The 15,401-nt window shown below is 42.1% G+C and overlaps 1 protein-coding gene across 1 annotated transcript; it reads left to right on the top strand.

The window, feature by feature from the left end:
• The first annotated feature begins 1,771 nt into the window (after window positions 1–1,771).
• Window positions 1,772–15,384, top strand: LOC131929348 (carnitine O-palmitoyltransferase 1, liver isoform). Its single transcript, XM_059285464.1, has 17 exons — window positions 1,772–2,065; window positions 2,280–2,434; window positions 2,686–2,799; window positions 3,557–3,783; window positions 4,041–4,117; window positions 4,326–4,430; window positions 7,021–7,152; window positions 7,426–7,480; window positions 7,642–7,771; window positions 7,963–8,102; window positions 8,305–8,403; window positions 9,889–9,989; window positions 11,235–11,391; window positions 12,714–12,866; window positions 13,307–13,543; window positions 14,570–14,641; window positions 15,102–15,384. The coding sequence occupies exons 1-17, from the start codon at window positions 1,947–1,949 to the stop codon at window positions 15,342–15,344; spliced, it is 2,316 nt and encodes a 771-aa protein (XP_059141447.1). The 5' UTR covers window positions 1,772–1,946; the 3' UTR covers window positions 15,345–15,384.
• The last annotated feature ends 17 nt before the right edge of the window (window positions 15,385–15,401 follow it).

Genomic DNA, 15,401 nt, shown 5'->3' with positions numbered 1-15,401 from the left:
AGGAAATTAATGTTTTGAAGTGGAATGTAGGTCACTTCTGCTACAATCGAATCAATAGGAAACTATCAAACTTCAGAAACAAATTTGTGTTCTCAAAAATGACATTATGGTAAACCATCTTGTGACATCAAGATATTGAGCCATTTACTGACATGAATGTCTGAATATTGAGCCATAGAATGACATCATTGTCAGGATTTTGAGCAGTTTAAGGACGTCAATGTCAGTGTGTTGAGCCATTTAATAGTTTGTTTTGTACATATCTAATCAGTATCACTGACAGAAGATAATTGTATCAGAGCTCTGATAAAACCTCGAGCAAAACGTGCCAAAAACTCGGAGCACCATCCATTTTCTGCTCTCAATACCGACCACTCGAGCCGACTAAACGATTTACCCGAGTTATCTCTCTTGATCAACGCGCGGTTGTTATCTTTTGCACTGGATGGAATCTGTAACGCAACATTTGGTTAGATGAATTACGTCACTCAGTAAGGTTAGAAAATGTTTACCCTCCCCCCGTAGATAGAAAATGCCTGCCCACCCCCAGTGGATTTGTTTACTTGAATATTTGTTAGTTACCTGCACATTTGTCAGTTATTTGAAAATTACTCAAGAAAATTCGTTAATTCCCTAAGATTTGAGAGAATTAGTTAATTCCCTAAGATTTGAGAGAATTAGCTAATTCCCTAAGATTTGAGAGAATTAGCTAATTCCCTAAGATTTGAGAGAATTAGCTAATTCCCTAAGATTTGAGAGAATTAGCTAATTCCCTAAGATTTGAGAGAATTAGCTAATTCCCTAAGATTTGAGAGAATTAGCTAATTCCCTAAGACTTGATAACTACCTACAGATGTATGGGGTGGCATTTTGTAAAGCTGAAATCTTGAATTAAATGACAAAATGAAGTGAGTGCATGAGCCAGTAGGGTGTGTGTTATCTGACTGATAACATCATATTATACAACCTGATGAATGGCCGGCAGAGTCAAACACTGCAGTACTTTTGATTCCCCGCTAAATGGGACGTGTTACACTTTACTATCTCATGTAAATACCAGTTCTAATTCATGTATGCGTGTGTTGGGCTGGAGGGGGGGGGGGGGGGGTTACCAACAACATCAAAAGAATAACGATTCTTTCAAATATAGAAAAGATGATTTTAATTTAAGTACGGAATTAGATTCATATTTTTAACTGGGAATACGTTTGAGTTAATATAAAACCTGATGTTTATGTAGTCTATTTAAAAAAAAATACATTCTTGAAGTCACAGTTACTTTAAAAATGTAGAACTGTAGTTAATGGAATATGTGAAGTCTGACCACTGACCTGTCATATCAAGTGACGTCTGACCACTGACCTGTCATATCACGTGACGTCTGACCACTGACTTGTCAAATGAAGTCTGACCAGTCACATGATATCACATGAAATATGACCAGCGAATGATGTTGAACACAGATAATGTGAGTGGAACAATTATTTTGTTAATAGAACCGTAGAAGAATGGTTCTGCTGGTAAACCAATTGTGAACAAATGATTGAGCTACTGAGCTTTATATTTTAAAATGTAAACAGGAATTTAAAGCATGGATGTTACTATACCGTCCACAGACCGTAAACAAAAGTCAGATGACCCCCTCCACTCCCCAATACTGCTCGACGTTATTTGTGTGCACTCATTTAAACCGTCATTTTTTATACGTTTTGCCACCCACATGACAACAATATCACGTGACTTCTAAAAATAAAATCTCGACAGTGTTTACTGTTCTATTAGGGAAGCAGATTGTCACTTTTGGACTTTAGACCCACACCGTACTTTTAAAGCTTTTTATTGTTATGTCGCTGTAGCCAGTCTCGTTGTCTCTCACATGGGGTTATAGACAGTGGGACATCCTCTCCACGGTCTAGGATACATAGCGGATAACACTGAGGATAGGTATGGCGTCCGACAAAATAGACGCTGTACAGCATGGAATCTCCGGCGCAAATGTACCAGAAAAAAAATCACTTGTACGGGATATACACTGGACCACTCGCAGGAAGTTCAAGGTCCTGAGGTAAAACGGTTATATATAATTATATATATATATATATATATATATATATATATATATATATATATATATATATATATATATATATATGAAAAATATAAGGAATAATATGTATTTTAATGTTTGTCTGTACGTGTGTGTGTGTGTCTGTTTGCGTGTGCACGCACATGCACATACATATTTATATACTTGTTAGTCTAGCCCATTTCTGTTTTAGGAACAAAATCAACACATTGTTATGGCCTGGCTCGGTTTTGAACCTTGGATGTCTGGTTGGCGGTGTGACTGCTGTCAGAGTATCCAGTGTCTCCCTGCTACAGCCCATCAAAATTCCATTACAAAATCTCGAGAGTTACCTCCCTTTATCTGAAGGTATCGTTACTTTAATCAGCTTTTCTGTCTGTCTGTCTGTCTGTCTCTGTCTGTCTCTGTCTGTCTCTGTCTGTCTCTGTCTGTCTCTGTCTGTCTCTGTCTGTCTCTGTCTGTCTCTGTCTGTCTGTCTTTGTCTCATTTGTCTGTCTGTCTCTGTCTGTCTGTCTGTCGCTTTGTCTGTCGCTCTGTCTGTCTGTCTGTCTTGGGGTAATACTGGCGCAGGATGAGAACTAATTTTTTTTTAAACCCAGGTATTTTATCGTCTGCTTGTGTGTGCACCGTGAGTGGACTTGCGCTATTTATAGCACTGACTTTATGGCGGCGTTTGATGTTGAGACTTTTGTTGGCTCACCGAGAATGGATGTGTAAGTTTGTGTTTTATAAATTGTTTTAGGTGTAAGTTTGTGTTTTATAAGGCGTTGTGTGTGTAAATTTGTGTTTTATAAGTTGTTTTAGGTGTAAGTTTGTGTTTTATATCAAGTGTTTTATAAGTGTTTTATATCAAGTGAACAGCAAACAATAGTGCGGAACATTACCAAAAAAGCTTAAAGTGCTACTTCCGGTCACCGGAAATTACTCAAAATTAAAAAAAAAACAACAACAGAGGATTAGATATTTTACTTATGTATGAAATTTCAATAATTTCATTTATCTATCAGAAACAGTATTCAAGTTACAGGGTTTTCGAAAAACCGAAAGTAGAATAAATTCCACTTCCGGTTACAGGAAATCGCTGAAAAGTTGATACAGAACTACACTTATATATGAAATTTCATCAACCTGTGCTCAAGTTATCATGTTCACAGACAACCATGTATATATATATACACACACACGGACAAAATTGCAAACCCAAGTTTTTCCTACTCGATAACGCGTAAAATGACGAGATTTTAATAAATCTGGATTAAGAATTTTTGCCCGATTAAATAGTTATATGATGAAGTACTGAGGTGTAAAACTGTGAAAACTGTCAAAATTTCGTGTGATTTTTTTGCACGATTACATTTACAATACGTCCTCCATTCTCTGTTTACGAGAAATTAAAAAATTAGTTGTGTTGTACAAAATTATGAAAGTTGAATGATCTTGTTTTGTAAATAAAATGTGTCTGTTTGCTAGACGAGCCACCTGGCAAACCGTCAGTTGGCACAAAGGTGTGGGGAGCAGCCATACGGCTCCTCAGAGGCTGGTCAGTTACTCTGTACAGCTCACAGAGCAGCCTGCCCAGACAGCCTGTGCCGAGGCTAGAGGACACTATCGACAAGCTGATGACCTCTCTAGAGCCTGTATACTCCGAGCAGCCAGAAGAGCTGGAAAAACTGAGAAAAGAGTCCAAGGAATTTCAGGTAATTACATAAAGATTTGATGTAGTAAGTTGCGATTACATTACGGTTGCAGCACTTTAGGTTCAAGTTTTTGCCGTGCAGCTGAGTATTGATGTGTATGTACGCGAGACATTAAGTATACGTTAATTTAAGTCTGTATGTAAATATGACTTTAACGCTGTATGCACACACGACTATAATATGGCTCTGTGTACATGTAACATTTATGCTCTGTGTACACGTCCCAATACTTGGGTCTTGCATGTTTTGTCTGACAGCTGACGATAGGACGTAAACTACAACGTGCTCTTGTGTTACGTTCCTGGTGGGCGCCACACTACGTCAGTGACTGGTGGTAAGTCGCAATCTACGTCGTCATCGTTTTCCTCTAATGTTTTGTGTACACATTCAACATCATCGTTTTCCTCAAATGTTTTGTGTACACATTCAACATCATCGTTTTCCTCCACCGATTTGTTGGCACATTCAACATCATCTTCCCTTTTTCATCTACAACGCGTCAAACTAGACTAGTATTAAAATTGGTTATACATTTACTTCAGGGAGAAATATATTTACCTGATGGGTCGGTCTTCTCTCGCCATCAACAGTAATTATTACATAATGGATCAGAGCTACTGGACACCCACTGACAGACTCTGTGCCAGGTAGGGCTCGACGTGTGGCAGACGTCAGTCTGTCGTGTGAAAGATTATGTGGGGTTAGTGAACATGCGGGTCTGTCTTTGGGAGGTTTGTGGTCTGATCAATTTGTCTGTGGTCAGTTTGTCTTTGGTCATTTTGTCTGTGGTCAGTGTGTGTGGTCAATATCAAATTATCTGTGCTCTTTGTGTCATTTAGTTGCCATATTGTCTGTGGTCAGATTGCTCCTTGTAGGAGTCTAAAATCAGCTGCTGGTCAGCGTCTTTGATCAGCTAGAGGTCAGCATGTCTGGTCAGCTAGAGGTCAGCGTCTCTGGTCAGCTAGTGGTCAGCGTGTCTGGTCAGCTAGAGGTCAGCGTGTCTGGTCAGCTAGAGGTCAGCGTGTCTGGTCAGCTAGTGGTCAGCGTGTCTGGTCAGCTAGAGGTCAGCGTGTCTGGTCAGCTAGAAGTCAACTAGAGGTCAGCTAGAGGTCAGCGTGTCTGGTCAGCTAGAGGTCAGCGTGTCTGGTCAGCTAGTGGTTAGCGTGTCTGGTCAGTTAGAGGTTAGCGTGTCTGGTCAGCTAGAGGTCAGCATGTCTGGTCAGCTAGAGGTGAGCGTGTCGGGTCAGCTAGAAGTCAACTAGAGGTCAGCTAGAGGTCAGCGTGTCTGGTCAGCTAGAAGTCAACTAGAGGTCAGCTAGAGGTCAGCGTGTCTGGTCAGCTAGAGGTCAGCGTGTCTGGTCAGCTAGAAGTCAACTAGAGGTCAGCTAGAGGTCAGCTAGAGGTCAGCTAGAGGTCAGCGTGTCTGGTCAGCTAGAGGTCAGCGTGTCTGGTCAGCTAGAGGTCATCGTGTCTGGTCAGCTAGAGGTCAGCCTGTCTGGTCAGCTAGAGGTCAGCGTGTCTGGTCAGCTAGAGGTCAGCGTGTCTGGTCAGCTAGAGGTCAGCGTGTCTGGTCAGCTAGAGGTCAGCATGTCTGGTCAGCTAGAGGTCAGCGTGTCTGCTCAGCTAGTGGTCAGCGTATCTGGTCAGCTAGAGGTCAGCATGTCTGCTCAGCTAGTGGTCAGCGTGTCTGCTCAGCTAGTGGTCAGCGTGTCTGGTCAGCTAGGGGTCAGCGTTTCTGGTCAGCTAGAGGTCAGCATGTCTGCTCAGCTAGGAGTCAGCATGTCTGGTCAGCTAGTGGTCAGCGTGTCTTGTCAGCTAGGGGTCAGCGTGTCTGGTCAGCTAGAGGTTAGCGTGTCTGGTCAGCTAGTGGTCAGCGTGTCTGGTCAGATAGAGGTTAGCGTGTCTGGTCAGTTAGAGGTTAGCGTGTCTGGTCAGCTAGAGGTCAGCATGTCTGGTCAGCTAGAGGTCAGCGTGTCTGGTCAGCTAGAGGTCAGCGTGTCTGGTCAGCTAGAGGTCAGCATGTCTGGTCAGCTAGAGGTCAGCGTGTCTGGTCAGCTAGAAGTCAACTAGAGGTCAGCTAGAGGTCAGCGTGTCTGGTCAGCTAGAGGTCAGCGTGTCTGGTCAGCTAGAAGTCAACTAGAGGTCAGCTAGAGGTCAGCTAGAGGTCAGCGTGTTTGGTCAGCTAGAGGTCAGCGTGTCTGGTCAGCTAGAGGTCAGCGTGTCTGGTCAGCTAGAGGTCAGCGTGTCTGGTCAGCTAGAGGTCAGCGTGTCTGGTCAGCTAGAGGTCAGCATGTCTGGTCAGCTAGAGGTCAGCGTGTCTGCTCAGCTAGTGGTCAGCGTGTCTGGTCAGCTAGAGGTCAGCGTGTTTGGTCAGCTAGTGGTCATCGTGTCTGGTCAGCTAGAGGTCAGCGTGTCTGGTCAGCTAGAGGTCAGCATGTCTGCTCAGCTAGAGGTCAGCGTGTCTGGTCAGCTAGTGGTCATCGTGTCTGGTCAGCTAGAGGTCAGCGTATCTGGTCAGCTAGAGGTTAGCGTGTCTGGTCAGCTAGAGGTGAGCGTGTCGGGTCAGCTAGAAGTCAACTAGAGGTCAGCTAGAGGTCAGCTAGAGGTCAGCGTGTCTGGTCAGCTAGAGGTCAGCGTGTCTGGTCAGCTAGAGGTCAGCGTATCTGGTCAGCTAGAGGTCAGCATGTCTGGTCAGCTAGAGGTCAGCGTGTCTGGTCAGCTAGAAGTCAACTAGAGGTCAGCTAGAGGTCAGCTAGAGGTCAGCTAGAGGTCAGCGTGTTTGGTCAGCTAGAGGTCAGCGTGTCTGCTCAGCTAGAAGTCAACTAGAGGTCAGCTAGAGGTCAGCTAGAGGTCAGCTAGAGGTCAGCTAGAGGTCAGCGTGTTTGGTCAGCTAGAGGTCAGCGTGTCTGCTCAGCTAGTGGTCAGCGTGTCTGGTCAGCTAGAGGTCAGCGTATCTGGTCAGCTAGAGGTTAGCGTGTCTGGTCAACTAGAGGTTAGCGTGTCGGGTCAGCTAGAGGTCAGCTAGAGGTCAGCGTGTCTGGTCAGCTAGAGGTTAGCGTGTCTGGTCAGCTAGAGGTCAGCGTGTCTGGTCAGCTAGAGGTCAGCGTATCTGGTCAGCTAGAGGTGAGCGTATCTGGTCAGCTAGGGGTCAGAGTGTCTGGTCAACTAGAGGTCAGCGTGTCTGGTCAGTTAGGGGTCAGTTAGATGTCATCCTGGCTTCCTTTGATCTTCCGATAGAGCCGCTGGAGTTGTGTACCAACTGCTGAGAGCACGTGACATGATATTAACGGAAGAGCTTGACCCACTGGCCATCAACAATACCATCCCTGTGTGCATGGAACAATACAGAAGAATATTCTCCACCACAAGGTAGGCTAACTAGTTACAACTACTTGAAATTGTGCATTACATTTCGTTTATCTTACTGAAAGTTCAGAGAGAATAATAAGTTAGTAGAGTTGTCAATTTAACAAATAATTGTGAACATAAAAATGTATTGTTCGAAAAGTGGGGGTTGGGGGTGATTGTAGGTGGATAAGGGGGTGGTGTCTTGTAGGTGGATTTTGTAAAGCGTATAGAGCAAAAGATAATACATAAGCATAAATGAATATATGTATGTATGTATGTGTTATGTTTGTTTAGAGTTCCAGGTGAGGAAATCGATACTCTGGTCAACTACCCGCCCAGTAAATCACAGGTAAGTAATGGCCACTCATTCACATCTCTGGCAACGGTTACAAAAATAGGTTTGAGTTTTAAAAGAAGTAGAATACAACACGTTGTATGATACTGCGACATCCCGTGAGTTAAGATTCCGCCGAGGTCAATGTCCGCGCTAACGTGATCGTGTTGTTTCAGCACGTGGTGGTCAACAGACGCGGGCTGCTGTACAAGCTGGAGGTCACTGACCCTCTAGGCCGGCTGGCCAGTCCCTGCTACCTGGAGCAGCAGTTTGAGAACATCGTAGCTGATGCTGACTCCAAATACTGTAAGTAGCGGTCAGACGGTCAACTTTTAATGTAAACCGTCTCTGTAGGTCAACAGTACGAATAATTTTTCTTGACATTTCCAGGTGAATGGACACAAATATTTTTTTTAGTAATTGCAGATTTTATAAACAAATCTAACATTAATTTGAAATCAAAGTTTTCATGATGTTAAAACTTGTCAAAATGGCAGCTTCCATACCGGAAGTTGAGCGTATGGTTCCTGTCCTAACCTCCATGGACAGAACAGCCTGGGCCAAAACACGGAAAGAATTTTTCTGCAGGGGAGTTAACCGTGAAACTCTTCACTGGGTGGAGTCATCTATCTTATACGTGAGTCTATCAAGTTTGTAATATACTATATTTAATCTATCTATGTGATTATCAAGTCTCCACAAATTTTAAGTCTAGTAAGTTTGTAACAGACGTGTCTCCACAATGTGTAAGTCTATCAAGTTTATAATATTCGTAAATGTATCAAGTTTTCAAATGAATTTACATAACATTGACGATGTGTTGAACATACTGCATACAGGTTGTGCTTGACACCAATTCTTTCCCTGACCTGTCCTCCAGGGCCGCCCACCTACTGCACGGCACCCCAGGCCTGTTCTGGTTCGATAAATCTTTACAGGTAGATACACACCACTGACAGGTAAATACACACCACTGACAGGTAGATACACACCACTGTGTGACAGGTAGATACACACCACTGACAGGTAAATACACACCACTGACAGGTAGATACACACCACTGACAGGTAGATACACACCACTGACAGGTAGATACACACCACTCTGTGAGAGGTAGATACACACCACTGTGTTAGAGGTAAATACACACCACTGATACACACCACTGATACACACCACTGAGAGGTAGATACACACCACTGTGTTAGAGGTAAATACACACCACTGATATACACCACAGGCAGGTAGATACACACCACTGACAGGTAAATACACACCACTGACAGGTAGATACACACCACTGACAGGTAGATACACACCACTGACAGGTAGATACACACCACTGTGTGACAGGTAGATACACACCACTGACAGGTAGATACACACCACTGACAGGTAGATACACACCACTGTGTTAGAGGTAAATACACACCACTGATACACACCACAGGCAGGTAGATACACACCACTGACAGGTAGATACACACCACTGTGTGACAGGTAGATACACACCACTGACAGGTAGATACACACCACTGTGTGACAGGTAGATACACACCACTGACAGGTAGATAAACACCACTGTGTGACAGGTAGATACACACCACTGTGTGACAGGTAGATACACACCACTGACAGGTAGATACACACCACTGTGTGACAGGTAGATACACACCACTGTGTGACAGGTAGATACACACCACTGTGTGACAGGTAGATACACACCACTGACAGGTAGATACACACCACTGTGTGACAGGTAGATACACACCACTGACAGATAGATACACACCACTGACAGGTAGATACACACCACTGTGTGACAGGTAGATACACACCACTGACAGATAGATACACACCACTGACAGGTAGATACACACCACTGTGTGACAGGTAGATACACACCACTGACAGGTAGATACACACCACTGTGTGACAGGTAGATAAACACCACTGACAGGTAGATACACACCACTCTGTGACAGGTAGATACAGACCACTGTGTAACAGGTAGATACACACCACTGTGTGACAGGTAGATACACACCACTGACAGGTAGATACACACCACTGACAGGTAGATACACACCACTGACATGTAGATACACACCACTGACATGTAAATACACACCACTGTGTAACAGGTAGATACACACCACTGTGTGACAGGTAGATACACACCACTGTGTGACAGGTAGATACACACCACTGTGTGACAGGTAGATACACACCACTGTGTGACAGGTAGATACACACCTATGTCTGATCAGGTTACACAACTGTATACACAACTTAAGTTACACAACTGTATACACAACTTAAGTTACACAATTAACGACGCTGTAAATTTTCAACCAATGAAGTCGCTGCTATCAATTTTTAAATAATACAGCCTTCACCTATCCGTTATCCTATGTTCCAGGTGATAGCAATGAATGACGGCCATTTTGGCATGAACTGTGAACACTCCTATGCTGATGCCCCAGCTGTGGGTCACGTGGTAGAGTTCAACATGACATATGAGTAGGTTGACTGCATATGTTCATCTAATACAGTATATGCATATATACGTTTCTTTTATATAGTTAATTTGATGGCATAATATGGAGATCTATAGCCTATTGTAGCAACCAGTAGTTAAACGATGTATGTAGGAAGACTGGGAGTTGCAGCGACAAATAAATTGTGTGACCGCCTTTAGTCCAGTACACTGTTCCCAGCAAAGTTTGGACATTCCAAGCGTCATAAACCTTGTCTTGTTGCTTCATAGGAGATGCTCTAAGCCCTAAGCTCATGGAGCTTGTCTTGATGCTACGTTGATAATGATGGTCTAAGCTCATGGAACTTGTCTTGATGCTACATTGATAATGATGGTCTAAGCTCATGGAGCTTGTCTTGATGCTAAGTTGATAATGATGGTCTAAACTCATGGAGCTTGTCTTGATGCTACATTGATAATGATGGTCTAAGCTCATGGAGCTTGTCTTGATGCTACATTGATAATGATGGTCTAAGCTCATGGAACTTGTCTTGATGCTACATTGATAATGATGGTCTAAGCTCATGGAGCTTGTCTTGATGCTAAGTTGATAATGATGGTCTAAACTCATGGAGCTTGTCTTGATGCTACATTGATAATGATGGTCTAAGCTCATGGAGCTTGTCTTGATGCTACATTGATAATGATGGTCTAAGCTCATGGAACTTGTCTTGATGCTACATTGATAATGATGGTCTAAGCTCATGGAGCTTGTCTTGATGCTAAGTTGATAATGATGGTCTAAACTCATGGAGCTTGTCTTGATGCTACATTGATAATGATGGTCTAAGCTCATGGAGCTTGTCTTGATGCTACATTGATAATGATGGTCTAAGCTCATGGAACTTGTCTTGATGCTACATTGATAATGATGGTCTAAGCTCATGGAGCTTGTCTTGATGCTAAGTTGATAATGATGGTCTAAACTCATGGAGCTTGTCTTGATGCTACATTGATAATGATGGTCTAAGCTCATGGAGCTTGTCTTGATACTACACAGCTAGTATTACAAACTAGTTGCTGCTGTTTGGACACATGAACATCATGTGTGTCTTATTCCATTTACACAGTGGCGTAGGCAGGAATTGGTCATAGAGGTTGGAGTTGGCAAAAATGTTCCATATATATATATATATATATATATATATATATATATATATATATATATATATATATATATATATATATATATATGTTCGGTTTAATTTCATGTATTGATGGCTTCACAGTGTGACTGCCCAACTGTATGCCTCAGACGGCCACTGCATTCCATTCGACCCTGCCAGATTTGCCCCAGCCCCACTGAGTAAGCCCCTGCTGCTACAGTGGGAGGTCCCAGACAGACTGGCCACCCTCATCACAAACGCGTGCGCGCAGTTCCGGCAGGTACGTCAGTCCTCACTACTGGCTGCTGTTACGTCATCAGCCTCTTTCAGGCTCGTCTGGCTCACAGAAGTAGGCCGAGAGGAACCTAATCATTGATGTATAGTTACATCTGTTGGAAGATTGGCTACTAATTAACTTTTAATCAATGCCACCTTGTGTTTTGTAGTCACCCCACCCCACCCCCTCTCTCTCTCTCTCTTCAGTTAATTTTGTTTCGTTTTGAAGCTAGACCTACCAATAATACTAATAACAAAAATACATTTTAAAAAACACACACTTACGTTATTATAGATATGCAAAATTTTAATACTGCACATAATTTTTACTTTCTCGTATACAGAGTATAGAGGAATCGTTGTAATCGTGTACAAAAATCGCATGAAATTTAGACAGTTTTCATCGTTTTACACCTCAGTACTTCATCAAATACGAAGTATAGGGGACTTATTTTAATCGGGCAAAAATACTAAATTCAGATTGATCAAAATTTCAGCGTTCTATGCGTAATCGAGTCGGAAAAACTGGGCGTTGCAATTCTGTCCGTATGTGTATATATGTGTGTGTGTGAACACGATAACTTGAGTACCGTTACAGCTAGGTTGATGATATTTCCAGTAGCGTAGCGGGGGGGGGGGGGGGGGGAAATGACATATGTCCCCGGGCGCCGACCTTGAGGGCGCCAAAATTGGTTGGAAAAATAAATTGAAAGGTTGAGGGGGTAAAATCGAAAGTTTGAGGGGGGGGGGGGGGGGGGAGTGCAAATCGAAATCTTGAGTGGGGGGGGGGTGCAAATCGAAAGTTTGAGGGGGTGCAAATCTGGATATTTCATATTCAAGTATTATGTCAAATTTTTAGTTCTGTATCAACTTTCCAGATATTTCCGGTAACCGGAAGTGGAACTTTTCTACTTATCGTTTTTCAAAAGCCTATAACTGGATTACTGTTTCAGATAGATATACGAAATTTTACATATAAGTAAAAGATCTAATTTTCTAACTTCTTTCAAATTTTGAGATGATTTCCGTTGATCGGAAGTAGTATTTTACGATTTCTAAAAAAACCGCATATGAATTTATAAAGTTCTAGTATTCCGCACTATTATACACATATCGTTTGACGTTCACTTGGTGAGCAATTCTTTTTCTATACGAAATTCTATTCTATTTTAAAATTTTTAATTGATTAAAAAGCATGTCTATATCCCGAGTTGCCATCCTCCGTAGTGTTATGTAAGTATATTCGAGCAAGTTTGGGGGAGATCACTCAGCAGCTTCAGTGTATGATCATGGCTAATTCATGTCTAATGTTTCTACCTTGGCCAGGAAATCAACGACATTGATTTAGTTCTGTATGACCACACCGACTTTGGAAAGGGAAGCATCAAGAAATGTAAGATCAGCCCCGATGCATTTATCCAGATGGCGCTGAATGCCACTTACAGAAAGTTAACTGGCAGACATGTTCTCACATACGAGGTAAAAGAAATGGAAGCGTACATTTTAACAGTTGTACACGCAGTATAGATGAAAGGGGAAATAATCTGGACCGGACCTGCTCCCCCCCCCCCTCCCTATCCAAAATTATTTTTTATAGACGACCCCTGAGATGTCACCTACACATGACCACAGGGGTGGGGGGCTGGGCCGCTGAGACCCCAGGGGAAATCCCGGTGGTCTGCCAGGGTCAGGGCAAGCTGTTTTGGGGCCTTTATATATATAGATAGATAGGAAATTTTAAATCTAGTAACAAAGTTAAAAACAGTTCTCATACCTTCATTGTAGGGGCTTATATTATAGGTTTAGTTTTAAGTGAATTGCATGTGTAAATTGTATGAACTTTGGGCAAGCTACACACATTGGCAACATGATTCCTTAATGTATCTTCAAAAGTGTCATGTTTTAAATCCATCTTTCAGGCAGCAATGACCCGACTTTACAGGAACGGTAGAACAGAAACAGTGCGCAGTCTGACCAAAGAGGCGAACACCTTTGTGGACGCGTTGTTGGACACCAGCAGAAGTGTAGACGAGAAGCGGGAACTGCTGACACGTGCCTGCAATAATCACGTGGTCATGTACAAAGATGCCATGAACGGAAAGGGCATCGACAGACATTTATTTGCGCTCTACGTCATCAGCAAAGGTTTAGGAATGGTGCGTATTTTCAAGCTTATTTTCAACAACTGTAGGCCTTGGTGGTGCCTACTTAAATGTCACAGAGCGTATGATAGACAGTGGGTCATTATAGATAGTTGCAAAATCATGATCTGTAACGGTAGATTCAACACGAAACAATAAGCAGAATTTGAATATAGCGACAAGAACACGCAACTAGCTCATGACCAACAAGTTTCTATTACTCACCACAACACACAGTTCTATAAAAAATAAACCGGGAGTGATCTCCCCTAAACTTTCTCGAATATTCTTATATAAAATAACAGGGGATGGGAACTCGGGCTATAGACATGATTTTTAATCCATTTTAAATAGTTAAAGTTTTAAAAATAGAATACAATCTCGTAGACAAATTAATTGCACACCAAGTGACGCCAAATAAAATAGTGCATAATAGTGCGCAATATTATTAGTACTTTAAAAATGTACATTAGTTTTTTGAGAAATCGGAAGTAGCGTAAATTACTACTTCTGGTCAACGGAAATTACTCAAAATTTAACAGAAGGTAGAGAATTAGATCGTTTACTTACATGTGAAATTTCATTTATCTATCTGAAATAGTACTCAAGTTATAGGCTTTTGAAAAATTCAAAGTAGGAAAAGTACCACTTCCGGTTATCGGAAATCGCTCAAAAGTTGAAACGGATCTACGATTTTGATAAAATACTTATATATGAAATTTCATCAACCTAGCTATAACGGTACTCAAGTTATCGTGTTTACACACGGACACACACACAGACATACGGACAAGATTGCAAAATTATGTTTTTCCGTATCAGTGAGGTGTAAAACGTCGAGATTTGTAAAAATCTCGATTTTTTTTTTTTGCACGATTACAAGACTTTCTCTATACTTCGTATATACGAGAAAGTAAAAAAAACGGATACCACTGTCGTCAACATTGTCTAGGAAGTATGAAGTATACGTAGATATATTTCATTTAACTTACAAATAAACTTTAAACAATTCTGGTTTGACTGTCGTGAATATTTCTCCAGGAAAGTGAGTTTTTGAAAAAAGCCTTGTCTATACCGTGGACCTTGTCTACAAGTCAACAGCCACAACAGCAGGTTAGTGCCACTGGCAGTTGTCAGGTAAAACAGGTACAGTACAGGTAAAATAGGTACTGTACAGGTAAAATAGGTACTGTACAGGTAAAATAGGTACTGTACAGGTAAAACAGGTACTGTACAGGTAAAATAGGTACTGTACAGGTAAAATAGGTACTGTACAGGTAAAACAGGTACAGTACAGGTAAAATAGGTACTGTACAGGTAAAATAGGTACTGTACAGGTAAAATAGGTACTGTACAGGTAAAATAGGTACAGTACAGGTAAAATAGGTACTGTACAGGTAAAATAGGTACTGTACAGGTAAAACAGGTACTGTACAGGTAAAATAGGTACAGTACAGGTAAAATAGGTACTGACAGGTAAAATAGGTACTGTACAGGTAAAATAGGTACTGTACAGGTAAAACAGGTACTGTACAGGTGATAAACATCACAGCTCTGATGTTTTACATTTCAGATCCCATGGTCCCCAAAATGTGAGGACCCTAAATACAACCACCAGCTGAGCCCAGGCGGGGGGTTTGGCCCAGTGGCGGCTGACGGTTACGGTGTGTCCTACATGGTGCCTGGGGATCTACGCATCTTTTTTCACATTACGTCACGCAAGTCAACAGGCAAAACAAGCTCTCTCTTGTTCCAACAGACATTACAGGAGACGATGACAGAGATGAAAATGTTGTTTCCAGTTTTTTTTAAATGACGCAAGCATCACACACCAGGGAAAACAGGATGATATTAATTTAGAATGCAGCATGAG

Source organism: Physella acuta, unplaced genomic scaffold (genome assembly GCF_028476545.2).
Source record: "Physella acuta isolate Inbredline_101_S28 unplaced genomic scaffold, ASM2847654v3 ptg001618l, whole genome shotgun sequence".
Lineage (NCBI taxonomy): Eukaryota > Metazoa > Mollusca > Gastropoda > Physidae > Physella > Physella acuta.
Note: the sequence above shows the minus strand (reverse complement) of the source record. Positions and strands in the feature narration are given on the sequence as shown.

Excerpts from the sequence above, each read along its gene's own strand:
- LOC131929348 (XM_059285464.1), top strand. The coding sequence starts at position 1,947 with ATGGCGTCCGACAAAATAGACGCTGTACAGCATGGAATCTCCGGCGCA. Across the intron at positions 2,435-2,685 it reads TTACCTCCCTTTATCTGAAG|GTATTTTATCGTCTGCTTGT; the intron begins GTATCGTTACTT and ends TTTTAAACCCAG. Across the intron at positions 14,642-15,101 it reads GTCAACAGCCACAACAGCAG|ATCCCATGGTCCCCAAAATG; the intron begins GTTAGTGCCACT and ends TTTACATTTCAG.